Genomic DNA, 25,834 nt, shown 5'->3' with positions numbered 1-25,834 from the left:
CAGTCAACTATATATGTTAGATGATTGGGCCTGAGATCTCCACTAACTGCGTGGGTGGACATCCCATGCCAGTGGCGCTAAAGGTCACAGCTGCCTCAACCTCTATGCCTCTGGCTCCTTCCAGGGCTCGGTGGGTGATCTTTGCAGTGTCTCCCAATCAGCTGTCCACACTTGTGTCAAGCAGGTTACAGACGCTCGTTCAGGCATGCATTGATCTTTATCCATTACCACTGGGACCAGGCAAGCCAAGCACAGCGAGCCAGAGGCTTCACAGCCATTGCTGGCTTCCCCCGCACTCAGGGTGCAATCGACTGCACACATGTGGTCTTCAAGGCGCCAGCAGGTGAGCCCGGTGTCTTTGTCAACAGGAAGAGCTTCCACTCCATGAATGTGCAGATAGTGTGTGATCATAGGATGCTGATTTTACAAGTCTGTGCAAGGTAACCAGGCAGCTCCCATGACGCCTACATCCTCAGACACTCCGAGGTCCCAGGGCTCTTCAGTGCTCTGGCCCAGCTGGATGGATGGCTGCTGGGTGACAAGGGCTATCTCCTCAGAAGGTGGCTCATGACACCTCTCCGCCACCCAAGAATAGAAGCTGAACAGCGGTACGATAGGGGCCACGCATCCACAAGGGCTGTGGTGGAGAGAGCCGTCAGTCTTCTCAAAATGCACTCCCAATGCCTGGACCACTCAGGGGACGCATTCCAGTACCTCTCAGATCGTGTGTCGCTGTTAGTGGTTGCATGCTGCGCTCTCCACAATCTTGCGCTGGAATGGGGGGACGCAGTGGACGATATAGACGTCGATGCAGTGGCTGCGGCTGCACACGATGAGTCCAGCAGTGAGTCCGAGGGGTAGAAGCTGACCTGGACATACTCTAGGGAGGCAGGGACACCCGGGAGGCTTTAAACCAATGAACATTCAGCTAGCCCACCACATATGGACCACCAGGACAAGCCTGGGCTGTAGGCTCCATACTCGACACTTAAGTGCAAAATCTGCCAGGTTAGGAACAGTCACTAAGGGCCTTGTTAATAAAGCTGAATGTCCAACAAAGCACTCATTACATTTTTGGAAACCATACACATGTAGAAGGAAAGAGGCACCCTCAGCCATGGTGACATATCTGAATTTAATGTGTCAAGCAAACCAACTTATTCCCAAAAAAACACAATAGTGTTCAAATCAAAACAAATCATAAGGACCTCATCTCGAGCCAACACAAAAGTACCAGTTAAAAACCCGTGATGTGCCTAAGGTGCCTTATGTTTTCATTTCCGGGTGCTACGTCTTGGTGCTGCCCCATCACTTGGAGTGGCATCTGAGGCAGCCTGCTGACTCTGCTGTCCTGTTGGCCTCGATGACCTTGGTGGTTGTCCTCTGGCCCGTGAAGCCAGTGCTGGCCCCGCCTGGGAGGGAGCTGCCAGTTCCACAGCTGGCACCTCCCCGGTCATCACAGCCTCACCGGACTCTACAGTCACTGGTAAAGGAGCGGAGGAGCTGCCGCCCTCACCCAGAGCGCCCTGAGAGGTGCCCGCAGAGACGCCAGGCAGCTGCTGCACTGATATGAGGTCGCTTCGGACCTCCCTGCTCACCGTGGATGGATGAGCACCAAGCTGGGAAAGTTGATGCCCAAACCTTCTCCTACACTGGCACTGACCAGCTGAGATCAATGAGGATATGAGGGCTTGCTAGTCAGAGCGCATCCCCAGGAAGCCCTGACGGGTCTCCTGGAGGAGCCTCTCCACAAGAGTCGCCACTCTCTCCATGGAGGACGCATGGCGCTCGGACATGTAGCTCATTGCTTCGGTGATCGTCCGCGTAGACTCCTCCACCACGGAGAGCAAGCCAAGCATAGCTTCATGTATCTCCCCCAGATGCTCCCCTGCACCAGGCCGCATTTCCTGCACCTGCTGCGTCGCGGACGACTCCAGAGGCACATCATCAGGTACCAACTGAGCATGTGCCTGGACCCCTGCAGACGACTTCAGAGGCACATCATCAGTCCATTGACTGTTTGCGCCATGGGCGCTCTCTGTCTCTGCCAGCTCCTCCAGCAACTGTGAAGTGCCCTCACCCCTGTGCCCCGGGACACTAGCCAATGTACGATTTCCCACCAAGGTGCTAGTATCTGCACTGGTGCCTGCCTGGAAGAAATGGTGTGACGCTGGTGAGACTTCAGGGCCCTCAGGTGTGAGAGGGGGCCTCTGCTGCTCCTCCCCCAGGCCCTGCTCCACTGATGCTGAAAGGAAGAACAAGGACATTGGATCAGTTAATGTGGAGACAATGTCAATTGCATCCCTGTCCCCTGGATCATTATGCGCTCATCCTTCCATAAGCAATGGTCAAGCCATGTTGCAAAATTTAAAAAATTAACATTCAGCACTGCTATGGCTGTTGGGGGAACAATGGTGACCTCACTGTTGGGCATAAATACCTGGCCGTGGCACCCCAGCCTCACCAACACCAGTGGGCCTAGGCACAAGGCGCCTCTCCAGATCCAGGGCCACCTGCTTGAAGCAGCTAAGAATGGCGATCTGCGCCTGGCCGCCGCCAGTTCTTGCTCGCTCTGCTGTTATGAGCATTCTTCTCCTGAAAATGAGAGATGAGCATTGATTTTTGAAAATTGCACATGAACTCTCTTCACATACGGCCCACCCCAACCAGAGTGGGACATCGCAGGGATTCAGTGCCTCCTCACCCTGCTCCTGCTGAACACTCACACAATGATGTTAGCCAATGCTCCCCACTCCCCCACCCCCTCCTTGGACACATGCTGCCTACATCACATTAGACACCACATGGTATATCCTTCCATAGCAAGGAGGCACAAGCACGTGGAGCGCAGAGGGCAGCAGATGGTTCGTTGTGACGCCACCTTGAAGCTCCCCTCCCAGCATGTCATCACCCTGACTTGGACATGTCCTAGAGTTCAAGCACTCCAGGCTGCCCCCAAACAGTCATGTGGGACTCAGTGTAACACATGCTGCAGGGGCAAAACACATCTCTTCATCACTCTCTCAGGCTGACCATGGCATGGGCAATATCTCTTGTCCACCCAGAGGAGGACAAATGCCGTCAATGATTCAATGCTGTCACCACACTCAGACTTGGCGGGGGGTGTGGGGTTGCGGCCTGCTGGGTTAAGTGACCAATGCCAACATGGTACTCACCCTGCCAGAGTGCGACAAGTCGTTGATGCGTTTGCGACACTGGACCCAGGTGCGCTGCACCACATCGCGGGAGCTCATCACCTCCGCCACCTCCTCCCAGGCACGTTTCATCATGTGGGGGGGCCTCCTCCTCCCATCCTGGGGAACCAGCACCTCCCGCCATGCTGCCACCTCCTCAAGGAGGGCAGCAAAGCAGTCATCCGAAAAACGAGGGGCACATTGGCTCCCCGCCGTACCCTCTGGCCTGTCCTGTCCCACTGCCTACCCTCCAAATGGCCTGTCCTGCTGGCCTACCCTCCGGAATGGCCTGCTCACTAGAAGCCCTCTGGTGAGCGCTTCCACTTGCCATTGTCAGCAGCCTTCCAAAGGCTGCCAGCGCTTCAGATAAACAGGCCACCAGGTCGCCATTGGACCCGGTGGATAGTGCGCTCCCGCCGCCATCCGCCCATTCCCACTATCCTCGGAAGTAGCTCATTACGCTGGGTGGGCCTTAATTGGCCTGCCCGCGTAAAATGGTGTCATGGACCCGATCGCAGGCTGCGATTGGATCCGTGCCAGCCTGCGCCCGCTCCCGCTCCCCCCACCCCCCGCCAATCAGAAAATTCAGCACTTGCAGTACCTGCATGCTAACTTTCTGCGACTCGTACTAGAACACCTAGATCCCTCTGCACCTCAGAATTATGCAGCTGTTCTCCATTTAAGTGACACTCTGCTTTTTCATTCTTCCTGTCAAAGCGAACATTTTCCCACATTAAACTCCATTTGCCAGATCTTTGCCCACTCACTCAAACTATCTATATCCATCTGCAACCTCCTCATGTCCTCTTCACAACATACTTTCTTACCTATCTTTATGTCATCTGCAAATTTAGCTACCATGTCTTCACTTCCATCATCTAAGTCATTGATGTAAATCACAAAAAGTTGAGGCCCCAGCACAAACCCCTGTGGGACTCCACTCGTCACATCCTGCCAATCCAAAAAAGACCCATTTATGCATATTCTCTGCTTTCAGCCAGCCGATCTTCTATCCATGCTAATATGTTACCCACCACACCATGCAATTTTATTTTCCGTAATAATCTTTGATATGGCACCTTATCAAATGCCTTCTGGAAATCCAAGTACAGTACATCTACAGGCTCCCCTTTATTGGTTAAACATTCTTTTCCTTTCACATAACCATGCTGACTCTTCCAGGTTGCCTTGAACTCTTCTAAGTGCCCAGCTATAACCTCCTTAATGACTGATTCTAACAACTTCCCCATGACAGACGTTAGACTAACTGGCCTATAGTTTCTTGTTTTCTGCCTCCCTCCCTTCTTGAACAGAGAGGTTATATTTGCTACTTTCCAGTCCAGTGGAACCTTTCCAGAATCTACTGAATTTTGAAAATTAACACCAGCGCATCGACTACCTCATTAGTCACCTCTTTTAAGACCCTAGGATGTAGTCCATCGGGACCCGGAGACTTGCCAGCCCGCAGCCCCATCAATTTGCTCAGTACCATTTCCCTAGTGATTTCAATTTCACCAAGTTCCTTTCTCCCGTTCACCTCCTGATTTGCAGCTGTTACTGGAATGTTTTTTGTATCCTCTATACTGAAGACAGAAGCAAAATATTTGTTAATTTCTTCCGCCAATTCCTTATTATTTACTATTAACTCCCCATTCTCACTCTCTAGAGGACCAACACTCAATTTACTTACTCTTTTCCTTTAAAAATAACTATAGAAACTCTTGCTATCAGTTTTTACATTTCTAGCTAGCTTCCTCTCACACTCTAATTTCTTTCTCCTGGTTAACCTTTTAGCCATTCTCTGCCGTTCTTTATATTCTGTCCAATCATCTGTCCTGTCACTCATCTTTGCGGAGTCGTATGTTTGTTCCTAAAGTTTGCTGCTTTCTTTAACTTCTTTAGTTAACCATGGATGGTGGATCCTCCCCTTAGAATCTTCTTTATAGTAGGGATGTACTTATTCTAAATACTCTGAAATATCCCCTTAAATGTCTGCCACTGCTTCTTTATTGATCTTTCCTCTAGCCTAGTTTCCCAGTTCACTTCAGCTACCTCAGCTTTCATCCCCACATAGATGCCTTTATTTGAGTTTAAGATACTAGTCTTAGACCCACTCTTCTCCCTTTCAAAATGGATTGAAAATTCAATCAAGGAGTAAATGGCATTTACTTGCCTTGGGGTCTCCATGAACTCTTGTCAAAGTCGCATCACACAAGAAAGAATTGTTTGTATTAAGCCAGTTCTCTCCCCTGGATTTTAATGTCTTTGAACACTGACACATTATATTTCTGTCATCTTCCAACTTCTGACTTCTTGTCAGAGACTGAACCCCAAAACTGAACCTCTCTGTGTCTTCTTTCCATATCTGCTTCCCTCTCTTTCCCTTTCTTTCTCACATTGATCTCTTCCTGGAGCAGGAAAAGGGGATCTGAGCAGATGGTCCCAGCACAGGGCGATGGGTAAGCAGCATCCTTCCCATTTCTTTTTTATGTTTTGCTTCAAGTTCTCTTTCCCTCACTCAATCCCCCCTGCCCTCCTCTCCCCCGGCCCAGGGGTTTGTATTGACTATGGGAAGCTAAATAATGGAGGAGAAGGGTGTTATAACATAGTGTGCGGTGGTATCTCAATGATGTAATCTTTAAACTTGTATATTTAAACGTGACCCCTTTATTGTTAACCTTTAACTATTTGCAAATCCCAGGTTACTGTCATGCATGGTGCTGTTACCTCCATGCAGGCTGGTTCCAGACTGTTCTCACCAGACTGTTCTCTTGGTCTAATACCATGTGAGTCTATACATCATACTGTGGGTGGTGCTATTCTCCAGCCCCACACTAACCCTTGCTCTGCTGAAAGCCTTTATATTACAGTGGTATGCAGGCATATACACCATTATACAACATCCCCCCCTTACTTTGCCAAAAAGAATTTCCCTTCCAACAGGGTATAAAGGGATTCAGGAAGGGGCACTCAAGGAGACAGGCATCTACACTGGAGTGAGACAGAGACCAAGTGAGTAGTGGATTTGGTTCACTTGATAAGTTCTGGGAAGTCCATTTCAGATTCAACTATAGATTGTTATATAGTTATATAGTTAGGCTAGCTTGTTAAGTAGAGAACTGCCTGGAGTGGCAGTTATCTTTCAATCACCTGAAAGCAGTTGGTTCAAGTGGTGTTAATTACTGTAGCAGGAAGCTAAACTAGCTCATGACTCATCAGAGGGTCTAGAAAAAAGACAGGCTTTTCAAATCCTGTGGTCAGTAAAGGGCATGTGAGGAGACAGACGACTATGCCGGAGTGAGATGGAGGATGAGTGAGTAGCGAATTAGGCTCATGTGGGAATTCAATGCACGGGATGAAAGAAGTGTGGTATACATAGGAATTATTCTAAGTCAGGAACAGAAATGGACCTGGGTGTAAACCTCATCTTCGGAGATTAGTTTGAAAAAAAATCGAACTGTGACATCACAGGAACATCGTAACTTCATTAGTTGGTAAGAAACTGCAATTGGGATTGTCTTTAAATAGCTGTAAATTAGAAAAGTGTATTATTTTTAAAGAAGTAGCTCCTTGGATTTAAGTAAGAAGCACTAGGAATAAGGGGAAGTCGGGCCAGTAACGTAAAGTAATATAAGTAAACCAAAGTAAAATGAAGTTAACATAAGGGAAGTAGAGTTAAGATATGGCAGGACAGCTCGGTTGTGTGGAATGCGTGCCATTAATAAATGAGAAGTCATGGACAGTAGTGGTTATGTAGATGACTACATGTGCAGCAAGTGCTGTCAGCTGCAGAAACATGAGCTCTGGCTTTTGGAACTTGAACTGCAGCTGGAGTCACTGTGGTGCATTCATGAGGCTGAGAGCTACATGGATAGCACATTCAGAGATGTGGTCACACTGCAGGTAAGGAGCATGGAGGCAGAAAGGGAATGGGTGACCACCTGGCAGCCCAAGAGAACCAGGCAGGTAGTGCAGGAGTCCACTGGAGTCCTTCTCGCTAATCATTTTTCTGCTTTGGATACTGGTGAGGGCATTGTTTCCTCAAAGGAGTGCAGTCAGAGCCAAGTTTGTGGCACAAGAAGTGGCTCGGCTGTACAGGAGGTGGGGGGGGAGGTGGGGGGTGGCGGGGGGGGGGGGGGGGGGTGGAAAGAAGAAAGAAAGGGCAATAGTGATAGGGGATTTGTTAGCTACTGGAACAGAGAGACATTTCAGTGACCTTGCGCCTAACTCCATGTTGCCTCCCTGGTGCCAGGGTAAAGGATGTCACCAAACAGCTGCAAGATATTCTTCTGGGTGAAGGTGAACAGCTCAAAGAAGGGCAGGACTGGACGTTAAATATTCCTGGGTACAACGTGTTCAGGATATATAGGACAGGAAGAAAAGAAGGAGGGTGGCTATATTGGTTAAGGAGAGAATTACAGCGCTGGAGAAAGATGTCCCAGAGGGTTCAAGGACAGAATCAATTTGGCTAGAGCTAAGGAACAAAAAGGTGCAATTACATTGCTCGGTGTCATCTATAGGCCGCCAACTAAAAGGAAGGATGTAGAGGAACCAATCTGTGGGGAAATTACAGAGAGGTGCAAACCTAATAGAGTAGTTTATAATGAGGGACTTTAATTACCAGAATATAGACTGGGATAGTTGTAGTGTACATATGAATATAAGAACAAGGAACAGGAGGAAGCCATTCGGCCTCTTGAGCCTGCTCTACCATTCAATAAGATCATGGCTGACCTGATAATAACCTCAAATCTGCATCCTGCATACCACTGATAAGCTATCATCCCCTTGCTTACCAAGAATCTGTCCACCTCTACCTTAAAAATATTCAAAGACCCTGCTTCCACCACCTTTCAGGAAGAGAGTTCCAAAGACTCACGACCCTCTGAGTGAAAAAAATTCACCTCATCTCTGTTTTAAATGAGTGACCCCTTATTTTTAAATAGTGACCCCTGGTTCTAGATTCTCCCACAAGAAGAAACACCCTCTCCACATCCACCCTCAAGACCCTCAGGATCTTATATGTCTCAATCAAGTCGCCTCTTACTCTTCTAAATTCCAGCGGATACAAACCCAGCCTGTCTAACCTTTCCTCATAAGACAACCCACCCATTCCAGGTGTTAGTCTGGGAAACCTTCTCTGAACTGCTTCCAACACATTTACATCCTTCCTTAAATAAGATAACCAATACTGTACATTGTACTCCAAACATGGTCTTACCAATGCCCTGTACAACTGAAGCATATCCTCCCTACTGTATTCAATTCCCCTCGCAATAAATGATAACATTCTATTAGCTTTCCTAATTACTTGCTGTACTTACATACTAGCCTTTGGTGATTCATGCACTAGGCTACCCAGATCCCTCAGCAACTAAGAGCTCTGCAATCTCTCACCATTTAGATAACAAGCTTCTCTTTTATTCTTCCCGCCAAAATGGACAATTTCACATTTTTCCACATTAAACTCCATCTATCAGATCTTTGCCCACTCACCTATCTATGTGTGTGTGTAGCCTCCTTATGTCTTCTTCGCAACTTACTTTCCTACCTAGCTTTTTGTCATCAACAACTTTGGCAACCATCTCTTCATCCAAGTCATTTATATAAACTGTAAACAGTTGAGGCCCCAGAATTGATCCCTGTGGCACTCCACTAATTACATCTTGCCAACCTGAAAAAGACCCATTTATGCCTACTCTCTGCTTCCTGTTAGCCAGCCAATCTTCTATCCATGCCCATATGTTACCCCCTATACCATGAACTTTCATTTTCTGCAATAATCTTTGATTTGGCACTTTATCAAATGCCTTCTGGAAATCTAAGTACTGTACATCCACCAGTTCCCCTTTATCCACAGCACATGTTACTTCCTCAAAGAACTCCAATAAGTTGGATAAACACGATTTCCCTTTCACAAAACCATGTTGACTCTGCCCGGTGATTTTGAGCTTATCCTAGTGCCCTGCTATAGCTTCTTTAATAATAGCTTCTAACATTTTCCCTATGACAGATGTTAAGCTAACTGGCTTGTAGTTTCCTGCCTTCTGTCTCCCTCCCTTTTTGAATAATGGAGTTACGTTTTCTATCTTCCAATATAATGGGACCTTCCCCGAATCTAGGGAGTTTAGGAAAATTAAAACCAGTGCATCAACTATCTCACTTGCCACTTTTAGGACCCGAGATGAAGTCCATCAGGACCCGGGCTCTTGCCAGCCCACAGCTCCAACAATTTACTCGGTACCACTTCTCTGGTGATTGTAATTTTCCTGCCTTTCTCCCCCACTTCCATTTCCTGGTTTATAGCTGCTTCTGTGATGTTACTTGTATCCTGTGTAGTGAAAACTGATGCAAAATACCTGATCAATTCATCTGCCATCTCCTTGTTTTCCATTATCAATTCTCCAGACTCACTTTCTATAGGTCCAGCCCTCACTTTGTTAACTCTTCTTTTTTAAATATTTATAAACACTTACTATCTGTTTTTATATTTCTGGATAGCTTTCTTTCATACTCTAATTTTCCCTCCTTATTAATCTTTTAGCCATTCTTTACTGTCCTTATATTCTGTCCAATTTCCTGGCCTTCCACCTGTCTTTGCATAATTATATTTTTTCTTTAAGTTTGATACTATATTTAACCTTTCTAGTTAACGACGGATGGCATGTCTGTCCCTTGGATTTTTTCTTACTCGTTGGAATGTATCTATTCTGTGCATTCTGAAATATCCCCTTAAATATTAGCCACCGTATCTCTATTGACTTATCCTTTAACCTAATTTGTCAATTCACTTTTTCCACCTCAGCTTTCATGCCCTCATAGTTGCCCTTATTTATGTTCAAAAACTTAGGACCCACTCCTCTCTCCCTCAAACTGAATGTAAAATTCAATCATATTATGGTTGCTGCTACCTCGGGGTGCCTTCACTATAAGATCATTAATTACTCCGATTTCATTGCACAATACCAGGTCTAGTATAGCCTGCTGTCTGGTTGGCCCCAGAATGTGCTGTTCCAAGAAAGTATCCTGAAAACATTCAATGTACTCCTCGTTTAGGCTACCTTTGCCCATCTGCCTTTTCCAGTTTATATGTAAATTAAAATCTCCTCTGATATTCACCGTGCCTTTCTGATAAGCTCCCTTTATTTCTTCCTTTATGGTCCACCCTACCATGTGGTTACTGTTAGGGGCCTATACACAACTCCCACAAGTGACTTCTTGACATGACCATTTCTCATCTCTACCCAAACTGTTTCGACATCCTGGTTTCCTGAACTTAGGTCATCCCTCTCTAATGCGCTAATACCATCATTAATTAACAGAGCCACCCCACCACCTTTTCCTCACTTCCTGTCCCTCATAAATATCCTGCACCTTCAATATTCATGTCCTAATCCATGTCCTCCTGCAGCCATGTCTCCTTAATGGCTATCAAATCATAATTATTTATTTTTGTGTGCTCTCAGTTCATATCTGTTTTGTTTCGATTGCTATGTGCATTCAGATACAGAGCCTTTAGTTTTATGCTTTTATTATTTTTATAACCTCTAGTTTCATCTGTTGATTTACTGTTAGATTTGTAGTCTCTATCCCCTCTTGTCATGATCTGTTTTTCATTTCCCATATTAATACCGTTCTCTTTTGCCTCGTGTCTACTCTTTGGTTTGCCACATCTGTCCAAATTTGATCCCTTGCCCCTATTATTTAGTTTAAAGCCCTCTCCACTTCCATAGTTATGCAGCTCGCAAGAACACCAGTCCCAGCATGGTTCAGGTGTAGACCATCCCAGTGGTACAGATCCCACTTTCCCCAATACTGGTGTCAGTGCCGCACAAACCGGAACCCACTTCTCCCACACTGGGCTTTGAGCCACATATTCATCTCTCTAATCTGATTTGTCCTTTGCCAATTTGCACGTGGCTCAGGTAATAATCCAGAGGTTATGACCTTTGAGGTTCTGCTTCTTAATTTGGTGCCTAGGTCCGCATACTGACTATGCAGAACCCCCTTCTTTGTCCTGCCTGTGTCATTAGTACCTACATGGACCACAATGACTGGGTCCTCCCCCTCCCACTGCAAGTTCCTCTCCAGCTCTGAGCAGATATCCCAAACCCTGGCACTGGGCAGGCAACACAGCTGTCTGGGTTCACGCTCTTTGCTGCAGAGAACAGTGTTAATCCCCCTCACTATAATGTCCCCTACTACCACTACATTCCCTTTCCGTCCCCCAGCTTGAATGGCTTCCTGTACCACAGTGTCATGGTCAGTTTGCTCATCCACCCTGCAGCCCCCATTCTCATCCAAACAAGCTGAGAGAACCTCAAACCTGTTGGATAATTGCAGAGACTCACATTCCTGCGGTCCTGCCCTCTGAGTTCCCTTGCCTGCCTCACTCACAGTCACACTCTCTTGTCCCTGACCACCGACCAAATCAGAAGACCCTGTCCTAAGAGGTGTGACTGCCTCCTGGTACAAAGGATCCAGGTAACTTTCCCCCTCCCTGATGTGTCGCAATGTCTGTAGTTCAGACTGCAGCTCATAAACTCTGAGCTGAAGCTGCTCAAACTTCAAGCACTTAGTGCAGACATTTGAAGTTGATCTCTTAACAATTCACTCAGCTTCAGTGCATTATTTTGTTGCTACTGATAATTCCAATGCAACTTTTTCTGAAGTTATATTCAATATCCTCTCTAGCTCCTCATAGCTTTCCATGGCTACATATTGATTCTTCAAGGAGTCTTTCAGGATCATAACTTATTTGTGTGACTTTTCTGCCTGCTGTTTCGCCCAGCTGTACATCTGGTTGAGTTTTACTAACCCCTGCTTTGATTTGCCGACTGAGGAATTGAGGATCATTATCTCCTCCTGGTACCCTTGTGCCATCTCTGAAATTTGTTTGTTCAGACCTCAAACAGCTTGGTCCATTGAAGACCAGTTTAGCATGCATTTTCAAAGGTATATATTCAGCTTGAATCTTGAGCTTCAAATTTTCCAGTTCAGCTCTGATGTAAACATTTTCCTGGAGAACAGCTTCATTTACTTTTTGCATGTGTTGCTGCTTTTGAGTTACCTCAGCTAGCTTTACTTCATGCTTAGCCACCTGCTTACTCTGCAGAGCTACCTGTGTCCTTCGCTCTGGGGCTATTTGTTTCTGTATCTCTGGGGTTTCTTGTTGCCTTCGGTGGAATTGCCCTCCCTCTGGGGTCTCTTGTTGCCCTCCCTCTGGGGTCTCTTGTTGCCCTCCCATTGGGGTCTCTTGTTGCCCTCCCTCTGGGGTCTCTTGTTGTCCTCTCCATGGAGTATTTTGTTGCCCTTAGCCCTTGATTGGGAGTTCCCTCTCTCTGGGGTCTCTTATTGCCCTCAGCAGATGTGCCCTTTCTGTGGCATCTCTTACAATTTTCTGTCCATGGTTGCTTTCTTTTCTTGTGATTACAGCTTTAAATTGTATTGCTTCTTTAAGGCTGTGAGTGCAGTAGCTTCTTTTTTTTTTCAGAGACTGTCAGCAGCTGTTGGCTTTCTGTGCTGTGATTTCCCCACGTTGTTCAGGTCTCGGCGGGCTCCCCAGCAATCGTGACTGCTTCGTTGTTTGGTAAGCTTTCTGCACTTGTAAAACTTTTATCTTGTTCAAAAAACCAGTCAGCAGCTCTTTATTTTTTAAAACCCTCAGTCCATTTTTGTTTGAATGTCCCATGTTTTTGGAGACTCGGCAGGCACGTACTCCGATCTGGGCCTTTTTTAAAAAACTTTTAAAGCCACAGCACTTTAATATAGCTGCATTTCTTTTCTGCTTGATTCTTTTTTTTTCTCCAGGCCCTCTTCTTTGGGGTTTTGGCAAGCTTGTGATCTGATTTGGGGCCTTTTTTTCTAACTTAAAGCAACAGCGCTTTTCTCCTCCGCACTGCCCGCCCTTTGTGTTTTTTTCAGGTAACCTTCTCTCTTTTCCAGCAGATTCTTCTTTACTCTGCAGTTTTTCTTCTTAAACTTTTGACTCTGCCAGCCAACTTTTACGGGTTTGTTTTTTTCTAAACCTTTGTATTTACTTGCAGCTCTCTTTTAGCTGCCTTCTGGATGCTGAGCCCTTGCAACCAACACCTATTCTAAACTGTAAGTACAGCTACTTTTTTTTGTATTTTTGCTCACCATCTCATGAACTGTGTCACTCAGGTCCTTGCAATTTTCTGTAATGGACTTCCAATCGCTCTGATGGATTCCTCACTTCCAAGTCTGTAGTGAAGCTTCTTCAACTTTTTCTTCAAGTGTTCTTCTTAGGTTCACATCTCTAGTTAGGCTTCAGTTGCTTGTAGTTTTTCATACCTTGGGATGCTGTTCTGGGTTCATGCATTTAGTTGCCACCTTTCATATCACCATTATCAACATGTCGGATTATGCTACTACCTTTGATGTGATACATTTTAGGAGCTCCCACTGCTGCCAACCATGTTGTAATATGATGGTGTCTCAACCATATGATCTTGAGACTTCTATATTTAAACATGAACCCTTTATTGTTAACCTTTAACTAGGGGAAGGTGGTGGTGTAGTGGTGTTTTCACTCGATTAGTAATCCAGAGACCCAGGGTAATGCTCTGGGGACCAGGATTTGAATTTCCACCATGGTAGATGGTGAAATTTGAATTCAATTTTTTTTAAAAACTGGAATTAAAAGTCTAATGATGACCATGAAACCATTGCCGATTGTCGTAAAAACCCATCTGGTTCACTAATGTCCTCCCTTTAGGGAAGGAACTTTGCCATCCTTATATAAAAGCAAATTACTGTAGATGCTGGAAATCTGAAACAAAACAGAAAATGCTGGAAAAACTCAGCGGGTCTGACACACCTGTGGAGGGAGAAACAGAATTAACATTGCAAATTTGTATGACCCTTCTTCAGAGCTAAAGAGAAGTAGAAATGTGATGAAATTTATATTGTTTAAGTGGGGGGAGGGGTGGGTGGAGCAGATGAAGCTGAATAGAGGGCCAGTGATAGGTGGGGTCTAAGGAGAGATTGACAAAGATGTCATGAACAAAAGGATAACGAGAGTGTTAATGGTAGTGGTAAGGGCTAAAAAAAGGTGCTAATAGCGGCAAAGTAAGAAAGCAGAATGTGATAACAGCAGAACATGGATAAGGACTCTAAAAAGAACAACATGAACAAGTAGCAGATGGCCCTTGTGGAGGTGGAGGAGAGGGGGCGGTGGGGGGGGAGAAAATGGATCGAAAATAGGATAAAATGGGGGTGTAAAAAAGAGGGATAAAACGATGAATGAATGAATAAAAATTAAAATTAAAATTAAAATAAATTTAAATTAAGTGGATAAAGAAATAAAAATGAATTTTGAAAAAAGGAATTAAAAAAAGGGGTGAGGATGGAGGAGAGAGTTCATGGTCTGAAGTTGTTGAATTGAATATTAAGTCCGGAAGCTGTAAGGTGCCTAAGTCGGAAGATGAGGTGCTGTTCCTCCAGTTTGCATTGAGCTTCACTGGAACATTGCAACAGGCCAAGGACGGACATGTGGGCATGAGAGCAGGATGGTGTGTTGAAATGACAAGTGACAGGAAGGTCTGGGTCATGCTTGCAGACAGACCAAAGGTGTTCCGCAAAGCAGTCACCCAGTCTGCGCTTGGTCTCTCCAATGTAGAGGAGACCGCATTGGAAGCAGCGAATGTAGTAGACTAAATTGAAGGAGGTGCAAGTGAAGCACTGCTTCACCTGAAAGGAGTGTTTGAGCCCTTGGATGGTGAGGAGGGAGGAGGTAAAGGGGCAGGTGTTGCACCTTCTGTGGTTGCATGGGTCTGCCATCCTTACCTGGCCTGGCCTACATGTGACTCCAGACCCACAGCAATGTGGTTGACTCTTAAATGCCCTGTGAATGGCCTAGCAAGCCATTCAGTTCTCAAGGGCAATTAGGGATGGGCAATCAATGCTGACCAAGCCAGCGATGCCCCCATCCCATGAATGGATAAAAAGAAAATTACAGTTCCCAGGATACTGTCATGCATGGTGCTGTTACCTCCATGCAGGCTGGTTCCAGAGTGTTCTCTCCATCTATAACCATGTGACTCTATGCATCATACCAAGAGCATACCCCATATTCTCCAGTCCCACATTAACCCTTGCTCTGCTGCGCACCTTTCCATTACAATGGCGTGCAGATAAAGGGGACCTAGCCTCAGTGCTTGTGAGCCTTGTGCCTCATTTACTTTGCCCAGGTGAGCTGTGGGATGTGAAACAAGCCTCCATATATGGCAGAGAAACCAGGGCAGAGCTGCCCGAAGAAGGTAAGTGGTGGAGGGGTTGGGCAGTAGGGTGGTGGGGAGTTCACTGAGGGTGGTGCTCTTGGGCAGCAGTAATCCGGAGGAGTGGAGGAAGGTGACTGTGTCCATTCCAGTTTCTTTTATATGTGGAGTGAGTTAAAAGCCCTGTGTTCACCAATAGAGGAACTGGCTGGAGCTCTTCCCTTGAGAAAAGAGAAGGCTGAGAGGAGACCAGATATGAGGGCTTTGGTAGGGCAGACACAGATGGTTTTGTGTCCCCTTGGGTTAGAGACCAGAACTAGGGGTCATAAATAATAAATAGTCACGCATAAATCCAATAAGGAATTAATGAGAGAATTTTTTACCCAGAGTGGTTAGAATGTGGAACTCATTACCATGGGGAGAGGGTCGAGGTGAATAGATCCATTTAAGGGAATAACAGCAAAATACTGCGGATGCTGTTAATCTGAAATAAAAACAAAAAATGCTGGAAAAACTCAGCAGGTCTGGCAGCATTTGTGGAGAGAGAAACAGAGTTAACATTTTGAGGCCGTATGACTCCTCTTCAGAATTAACGTTAACTCTGCTTCTCTCTCCACGAAGGCTGCCAGACCTGCTGAGTTTTTCCAAAGTTTTCTGTTCTTACTTAATTTAAGGGGAAGCTGGATAAACACAAGGGAGAAAGGAATAGAAGGTTGTGCTGATAGAGTCAGTAAGGCCAGGTGGGAGGAGGCTCATGTGGAGCATAAAGACCAGCACAGGATTTTGGGCAGGATGGCCTGTTTTTAAACTAAATATTATGTAATAAAGACTTGTTGGCAGTTTATACCATCTACCCATTAGAATCAGCTTGGTATAACAGCCTGTTATTTCCCAAAGGATTACAGACTCAACGTCTTCTTACGGCAACAGTGGAACGACCCTCGGCTGGCTTACAGTGAATACCCGGATGAATCCCTCGACCTCGATCCCTCCATGTTGGATTCCATCTGGAAGCCTGACCTGTTTTTTGCCAATGAGAAAGGAGCGAATTTCCATGAGGTGACAACGGACAACAAACTGTTGCGGATCTTTAAAAATGGGAATGTGTTGTACAGCATCAGGTGAGGGGTGGCACCTGGGTAGAACTGACCTGGAACTACCAGCAGGCCTCACAGAAGTGTTAGGCCTCACTGAATAATGAGCTGATATCAACAACAATCAGTAAATAGAGCATTAGTGTGGAGACTCTGGAGGACTGGGAAGGCTGGAGGGTAATTTAATACTGTTTCTCAAAATCAGGAAAAGTTTCATAGATTAAATAAGGAGAAGAGGAGGTCTTGTGGTGCAACGGGTAGCGTCCCTGCCTCTGAGTCAGAAGCCCCGGGTTCAAGTTCTGCTCTGGGACCTGATGGCCATGGAAGGTGCATTCGTAAGGTGGCCAAACAAGTTGAGTATCAACCTGTAAATCTTTCCAACACACGCCAATGGCAAGCAGTAAGAGCAGGAGATATCCCTGGTCAGCCATCCCTGTGATGGAAAAAAATTGGAGCCTCTATCATCATTATCAATAGTTCTAGACTACAACATGCATGTAAAAATGTCCATTTCCACAGCAACTCAGACTCCTTGGGGACCTGATTGGTTCAGTTGGCTGGACTGCCAATGAGGATCAGATTGCTGCCGAGCACAGGGTTTGATCCCTGTTGGCTGGGGTGGATATGGGACCAATATGGATTGTGGTGCTGTGGTCAGACCTGCCTTCAGGCAGAGAACTCAAGAGGAAGAACAAATACAGTGATGTTGTAACAGTGTAGGGGGAGCTTTACTCTGTATCTAACTCCGTGCTGTACCTGCCCTGGGAGTGTTTGATGGGGACAGTGTAGAGGGAGCTTTACTCTGTATCTAACCCTGTGTTGTGCCTGCCCTAGGGGTGTTTGATGGGAAAGTGTTGAAGGAGCTTCCCATGCCATCCCAAGTGGCTGCTGCACTGCCAGAGGTGCTGTCCTCCAGATGTGATATTAAACTGACGCCCTAGCTCCGAAGTGATCACTAGAAATCCCTTGTTACTATTTGCAGTATAAGGCAATGCTGTCCTCCTGGTGCCTTGACTGATCATCTTCCCTTAGGGCACTGGCCCATTCATGATTTTGCTGTGTTAGTAATAGCTGTTATAATCATCTAACTAAAGGGTGTAAAACATAATGTGTGAAACATGCTGCAATGTTCCTGGGAGATGCTAAAATATAAATGCAAGTCTCACTTTTTTGTAAATTAAGCTTTCTACACTGTGAAGTTGCAGGAAAATTATTCCATAAAGATCTGGATTAGAACATAAGAACATAAGAACTAGGAGCAGGAGTAGGCAATTCAGCCCTCGAGCCTGCCCCACCATTCAATACGATCATGGCTGATCTCATTTCGGCCTCAACTCCAATTTCCCACCCTCTCCCCATAACCTTTCAACCCATTACTAATTAAAAATCTGTATCTCCTCCTTAAATTTATTTAGCGTCCCGGCATCCACGGCACCCTGAGGTAGTAAATTCCACAGACTCACGACCCTTTGAGAAAAGTAATTCCTCCTCATCTCTGACTTAAATCCACCACCCCTTAGCCTAAAACTATGGCCTCTCATTCTAGAATGCCGAGGGCTGACATTGCCTCTTTTAATAATTATAGCTACATGATTTAAAGGGCTGTGCATCTTTTCCCTGCAGTGGGACATTAATATCTAACAGTGTGCACAGGGCAGAGATATTAATGTGATGTTTAAACTACAAGTAACTCAAAGCCGCTACGCATTAATAACACAGAGTACTCACCCTCTGATATCAATCAGCAAATACCAATCTATTTCTCTATTTTGGCTGTAGTTTATCAATGCAACATGGTTTCTTTTACTTACAACTTGAGTGCCACAGTGTACAATCTGCTCTTCCTCCTTTCACAAGTGCCTAGTTAACATGTTAACATATAAACCTCTCATCGGTTGCCAGTTTGCACTCAATATGAATGAATGTTGCCGTAGTCCCAGGGGACCATAGGCATCTCTCTCATTAGAGAGAGATGACTGGTGCTGAGTCGGAGCATTAGTACTAATGCTGCACAGTCAGAGGGTCAGTACTGAGGGAATGCTGCACTGTCAGGAGGGTCAGTACTGAGGGAGTGCTGCACTGTTGAAGGGTCAGTACTGAGGCAGTGCTGTACTGTCAGATGGTCAGTACTGAGGGAGTGCTGCACTGTAAGAAGGTCAGTACTGAGGGAGCACTGCAGTGTCGGAGGGTCAGTATTGAGGGAGTGCTGCACTGTCAGGAAGTTAGTAGTGAGGGAGTGCTGCACTGTTGGAGGATCAGTGCTGAGGGAATGTTGCACTGTCGGAGGCTCAGTACTGAGGGACTGCCATACTGTCGAAGGGTCAGTACTGTGGGAGTGCTACACCGTCAGAAAGTCAGTACTGAGGGAGCACTTCACTGTCAGGGGGTCAGTACTGAGGCAGTTTTGCAATGACAGAGGGTCAGTACTGAGGCAGTGCTGTACTGTCAGATGGTCAGTACTGAGGGACTGCCATACTGTTGGAGGGTCAGTACTGAGGGAATGCTGCACTGTTTGAGGTTCAGTACTGAGGGAGTGCTGCACTGTTTGAGGTTCAGTACTGAGGGAGTGCCACACTGTTTGAGGTTTAGTACTGAGGAAGTGCCGCACTGTTGAAGCTGCTGTCTTTTGGATGGGAAATTAAACCAAGGCCACATCTTTCTCTCTGTGGATATAAAATATCTCTTGGCACTACTTCGAGGAAGATCAGGGGAGTTCTTTCTATTGCATAGAACACAAGTTATTTTAAACATGTTCTTGTATCCTCACAAATTTTTTTCAGAGACTTGAGGCAACTTGTCATCCTGTCACCTGACCCTTGACCCCTGACACCGATGTTGCTCAGATTCTTGTTTGTTGAACTCTTACTTCTGAACCGATTGAGGCGTCACCTGTGATGATAAATTAAAAACAACCCAAACCATTTGACAACATCACGTGTTTTCTGTTGCCCGCAGGCTCACGTTAATCCTTTCGTGCCCCATGGACCTGAAGAATTTCCCCATGGATGTTCAGACATGTGCCATGCAGCTAGAAAGCTGTGAGTACTCAGGGTTCCTGAAAGCCTAGGATATATCTCTGCGTGAACGCTGACTTTCGGTCCTCATTGTACTGGCCACTGGGGCCCTCCTATCGTGTTTATTCGTTCATTTGTTCTGTGTTTGATTATGTGAGTCTGGTAACTGATCCATTCTCACTGTGCCTGATTGGTAAAGCCTGGGTGCTGATTCAGAACAAAGTAAATGGACACCACAAAAACTATTTGAAGCTGAGCTGGGAGGATGGTGTGGACACTTTAAAGCATTTTATAAAACTCTGTAAATAAAGTTCCTGCACATTTATAGACTGCTGTCATCTCTGCATAGGTCCGAGATATAAAATATACAACACCTCCCCTTAAGCCTCTCTGCACTCACTTTGTCGTATTTCTACAGGATAGTTGTGCCTAACACTTTAATCATCTCTCTCCCTCTTTCTCGCTGTTGCTCGGCCTCTCTCTCTCTAGTTGGTTACACGATGAATGATTTAATATTCGAGTGGCTGGAGACAGAGTCGGTCCAGGTAGCGGAGGGTTTAACACTTCCACAATTTATCCTGAATGATGAGAAAGACCTGGGATACTGCACCAAGTACTACAATACAGGTGAGAGGATCATGACACTTAAACTGTCATTCATTACAGAGAATTGCCATCTTCAGAGCTAGGCAGATGCCAGAGCACACTTTGAAAAAGTGGTCCCCATTTTACACGGGGTCAGTGATGGACAGGAACAAAGACTTTTGCTCCATCCAGCTTGTCCCACATGACTGCAATGCCTTGTGAATCACAATATAAACACTTCCCACCCCACCAAGACAATGTGATCTCCTGGCAGAGGTGAGAAATTTAGATAAAAACCCATGGCTAATTAGGGGAAATAAAGATCTGCTTCATTCCTCTCCTCATCCTACCCATTATTTCATAGCAATAAGTAATGCTGAGACATCAGGAGCAGCTTGATACTGTGATATTAACCCTCCAATTGTCACCAGGTACAAGGAGATTCAGTCTCTCTGAGCTGGCTACTATCTTTTTTAAGTTCATTGCTTTTATTTATTCTTTTGGTGTCACTGACATAGCCAACATTTGTTGCCCATCCTTAATTGCCCTTGAACTGAGTGGCTTGCTCAGCCATTTCCAAGGGCAGTGAAGAGTCAGTCACATGTAGGACAGACCAGGTAAGGACAGCAGATTCCCTTCCCTAAAGGGGCATTAGTGAACAATGGGCTTTTACATCGATCAGTGCTAGTTGTCATGATTGTCAGATTTATTAATTGATTTTAAATTTCACCAGCTGCTGTGGTGGGATTTGAACCCATGTTGCCAAAGCATTAGCCTGGGCTTGAGGATTACTAGTCCAGTGACAATGCCACTACACCACCACCTCCTCACAATTCAAAATGGAAAGAGGAATGTCACAGGATGGAAGCAGGCCATTTGGCCCAACTCAGTTTGTGTCAGGGTTTGACCTCTGTTCCTCAGAATTATGTTTACCCATGCTATTCCCAGATGTCTTTAATCCCTTTTTCCTTAACCCCACTTCCACCACCCAATAGCAACTGGGGGTAATTTTTCACCCCTGCTGCCTGGGAGTGCGGTCCAACAATTTATAGAAACATCTAGCATCTTGATTCCACTGACAATGTAATATTCTTATCAGAACACAGATGATTCTGCAGCACTAATTCAGAGGAGAGGAAGCCAAAGTATTAAGATGACATTGGAGCTGGGAATGGTACACGTGAATGGACAATTCAGTCAGGCTAAGTCCTGGGCCGAGATTTTCCAGCCCCACCACCCCAGCCAGAAGCCCGTTGACTTGCGGCGGGACCGGAAGATCACGGTGGCGATCGGATGTGGAAAATCCCACCCCTGGAGTGGAGGCCATTGGATGGGAATGCAAGAGAAAGAATTAGACCCATAATGCATATGAGCAGATCCAACAATACAGAGCTCCAGTGTTACTCACAGATAGAACAGGAAATGTTCTCATGCCAGTCACCATCCATTTTTTTAAACATTTATTTGTTTTTGGGATGTGGCTATTATTGGCCATCCCTTGCCAGCATTTAAGAGTCAACCACATTGGTGTGGGTATAGAGTGACACATAGGCCAGACCAGGTAAGGACAGTAGATTTCCTTCCCTAAAGGGCATTGGGAACATAAGGGTTTTTAACAACAATCATTTCATGGTCATTATCAGACTTTTAATGCCTAATTTTTATTGAATTCAATTCTATCATGGACAGGGTTTGAACCCAGGTCCCCAGAGGATTGCCACTGGGTCTCTGGATTACTCATCTAGTGACAATACCACTACACCACCACCTCCCCATTGTAATAGAAGGAAAATCATGGATTGTGGACCTGAATTCACAGGTGCTACTCCCTGCTGGAATGGCTGCTCCTCGAGTCCTCACTCAGAGTCACAGTCCTGTCCAGCAATGCTCCACTCCTGGTGCTCCATCTTGCTGAACTTTTCATTCAAATTTGGGCCCTAAGTGTCAAGGTCAATCTCTTCCAGGTCAGGTACAGTGCGGGTTATAAATAAGGAAGAAAGTAATTGCATTTATTTTGCACCTTTCATGAACCCAGGCCATTCCAAAGTGCTGATGAAGCATGTTGAAAGAGGTGAGAGTGCTGCATGGAGCCATGATTACCATCTGGAAGAGAGAGATATCCACGTCTACACTGCCTCAACAATGCACTGCAGCAGCAAGTCAAAAGGAGCGTGTCCCTTCTGCATCATTATAATGTTGGATTTCCTCTTTTGGGAATGGGACTGACTGGATTGCTCTACAGAAAGCTGACATGGACTCGATGGGCCAAATGGCCCCCTTCTGTGTTGCAGTGATTCTTTTTTCAAACCTAACTTTTCTTCTTACATCAAAGCACCCAGACTATCTGCCTCTAATTCAATTAGTTCTCACACACACATACACAGACACATAGGCACATAGACACATCCCACTATTACTTTATTTTACAATAAATTCCAATAATATTATGAGAATTATTTTTTTTCCAGACAGTATCTTACAGTTTACCAATTTATTACTGAGGTGATGTAGAAGCCAGTCCCTGTTTTCTCAGGACTGTGTCAGAGGATATGCCACAGGATGTTGGTGTTCTTGAGCACACAATTATGCCCAGGCATGTTTATAAACTTGAACCTTTGTCCAGCTATTGGACTCTGCTTTTAATTTTTAATCCCGACTTCATAAGTAAATCACTGCTGTTAATCACCCCTTATTTATAGCTGCATCCCTTCACAGCATGTGGGGGGGTGTGGGTGGTGTTGGGGAGGTTGGTGGTGGGGGAGTTGGTTGGTGGTGGACTCTGCTGTTAATCACTGACCTACAATGGAAATTAACAACGGGCCAATACTGGGGTAAATACCCAGGTAAGTATCGCACGAAATGCCTAAATGGCGACGTTTTCAGAGAGGCCCGGACAGCACAAATCTGCCCATCAAAAGTTCAAACTTCCCAGGCAATTACTGTGCATATCTGTGGGTCAGGGCTTTCACTGGATCCCAGCCTGCAATAGCAGCAAACAACTGAACATTCACTGCTTGTTGGCATCAGCAGATATGTCCCACTGTTTGTCCAAGTTCTGAGGAAAGGTTAAACATTGACTCTGTTTCTCTCCACAGTTGCTTCATGACCAGCTGAGTATTTCCAGCATTTTCTGTTTTCACTGTGGATTTCCAGTATCTGCAGTATTTTGTTTTTGTATACCTACTGCCTCTTCTGTGGTCAGCCAGGTCTATCCAGACCAGGAACCAACAGTTCCTTATGATTCAATCCGTGTTTAAATAGTGAGTGTATGGACTGGGCAGTAGATGGTTCAGTATGTGGCCTCATTGATTATGAGGTGTGTTGATGTGAGCTACGTTGTAACATTGTTGAATGGTGTTTCTTTGTGTAATGTAGGCACGTTCACCTGCATTCAGGTCAAGTTCCACTTGGAGAGGCAGATGGGCTATTATCTCATCCAGATGTACATCCCCAGTCTCCTCATCGTCATCCTGTCCTGGGTCTCCTTTTGGATCAACATGGATGCTGCACCAGCACGGGTCGGCCTTGGGATCACCACAGTCCTCACCATGACGACACAGAGCTCAGGCTCCAGGGCCTCACTCCCAAAGGTCAGTACAAAATCAAGCAACGATATCCCACTGGTGGAAAACACCAGCTTGTTTTATCATTTAGCACTTTGCTGCTGTCAGATCTTACTGTGCACAAACTGGTTGGAGCATTTCCTATATTACAACAGTGTGTACACTTTAAAAGCACTACATTGGTTATAGGGCACCTGAGGTCATGAAAGATGCTATAGAAATACAAGTTTATTTTTTTTTTTAGGCATGAATATTAAGCCTTTCATTTTAACTGTTCACAATGCAATATCAGCAGAGCAAGGGACAAATTGCTGTGAAAGAAGTCATTAGGATACTTTTGCCAACTTCCTTTTCTATAAAGGGAAAGCAGAAGGAATTTCAAAGACCAACTATAGCAAGGCTTCATTGGGAATCATCACCAAAAATGATATTCTTTCATTCTGGGTTTTAGGTTTTTCTTATTCTTTCATGTGAATCATTCTTGTGGGTGTCGCTGGCTGGGCCAGCATCATTGCCCACCCCTAATTGCCCTTCAGAAGGTGGTGGTGAGCTGCCTTCTTGAACCGCTGCAGTCCATGTGGTGTAGGTACACCCACAGTGCTGTTAGGGAGAGAGTTACAGGATTTTGACCCAGCGACAATGAATGACCGGCGATATATTTCCAAGTCAGGATGGTGAGTGACTTGGAGGGGAACTTCCAGGTGGTGGTGTTCCCATCTATCTGCTGCCCTGTCCCTCTAGGCGGTAGTGGCTGTGGATTTGGAAGGCGCTGTCTAAGGAGCTTTGGTGAACTCCTGCAGTGCAACTTGTAGATGGTACACACTGCTGCTACTGTGCGTCGGTGGTGGAGGGAGTGAATGTTCGTGGATGGGGTGCTAATCAGCGGGCTGTTTTGACCTGGATGGTGTCAAGCTTCTTGAGTGTTGTGGGAGCTGCACTCATCCAGGCAAGTGGAGAGTATTCCATCACACTTCTGACTTGTGCCTTGTAGATGGTGGACAGATTTCGGGGAGTACGAGGTGAGCTACTCTCCATAGGATTAACCAGCCTGTAACCTGCTCTTGTAGCCACAGTATTTACATGGCTAGTCAAGTTCAGTTTCTGTTCAATGGTAACCCCAAGGATGTAGGGGATTGATCCATAATAATCTCAAGGAGATAGTTAGATTCTCACTTGTAGGAGATAGTCTTTGCCTGGTACTTGTGGTGTGAATATTATTTGCCACTTATCAGAGCAAGCCTGAATGTTGTCCATTCTTGCTGCATGCAGGCACAGACTATTTCAGCATCTGAAGATGGTGCTGAGCATTGTGCAATGATCAATGAACATCCCAATTTCTGGCCTTATGATGGAGGGAAGGTCATTGATGAAGCAGCTAAAGATGGTTGGGCCGAGGACACCACCCTGAGGAGCTCCTGCCTTGATGTCCTGGGGTGCAGATGATTGACTTCCAACAACCACAATCATCTATCTTTGTGTTGGGTGTGATTCCAGTCAGTGGACAGTTTTCTCCTAACTCCCATTGCCTTCTGGTTCCCCACTTGGCCAAATGCTGCATTAATGCCAAGGGCAGTCACTCTCACCTCAACTCTTGAATTCAGCACCGTGTCCATGTTTGGCCCAAAGCTTTAATGAGGTACGGTGCCTGGTGGTCCTGGTGGAACTCAAACTGAGGATCATTAAGCAGGGGACTACAAAGTGCTGCTTGATAACACACCTTCTGTCACTTTACTGATAATTGAGGGTAGACAGTGTTACACCCACATGAGGAGGGGTGAAATGACTCCCCAATTCTCCCACTCCAGGTCTGACCATAACAGAGTTTTTTTGTGAATTTGGAGAGGCTATGTTTTGCCAATTCTGTAAGAGTCCCACTATTTACACTTTTAGGTTGTAAAGAATTGGTCAGAGAGGTTTTCTTTATTTAGACAAAGAACAAGACAAGTTTATTGAAACAATTTGCGGAACTAAAAAAAAAATAGGTTAATTGCTACCACCATACATTACACACACACACATACACACACACAAGTACAGATGACAAAGTAAGAGGATAGACGTATAGGACTTTTACAGTTAACGAAAAATAAAATGGAGGAGTATAGGGTTAGCTGTTCCTTGGCTGGTCTCGATGTGGTGGTCCCA

At 45.6% G+C, this 25,834-nt stretch overlaps 1 protein-coding gene across 1 annotated transcript in view; it reads left to right on the top strand.

The window, feature by feature from the left end:
• Positions 1-25,834, top strand: part of LOC144683663 (glycine receptor subunit alpha-4-like) — a 145,311-nt gene that overhangs the window by 106,474 nt on the left and 13,003 nt on the right. Inside the window, exons 6-9 of the mRNA XM_078546916.1 lie at positions 16,331-16,554; positions 19,483-19,565; positions 20,031-20,168; positions 23,502-23,716. Coding sequence (XP_078403042.1) covers positions 16,331-16,554; positions 19,483-19,565; positions 20,031-20,168; positions 23,502-23,716 — 660 coding nt within the window. The remainder of the gene's footprint in view (positions 1-16,330; positions 16,555-19,482; positions 19,566-20,030; positions 20,169-23,501; positions 23,717-25,834) is intronic.

This window comes from Cetorhinus maximus, chromosome 8, assembly GCF_964194155.1.
Source record: "Cetorhinus maximus chromosome 8, sCetMax3.hap1.1, whole genome shotgun sequence".
In the NCBI taxonomy this organism is placed as follows: Eukaryota; Metazoa; Chordata; class Chondrichthyes; order Lamniformes; family Cetorhinidae; genus Cetorhinus; species Cetorhinus maximus.
The sequence above is the reverse complement of the archived record's forward strand: the minus strand, read 5'-3'. Positions and strand labels throughout refer to the sequence as shown.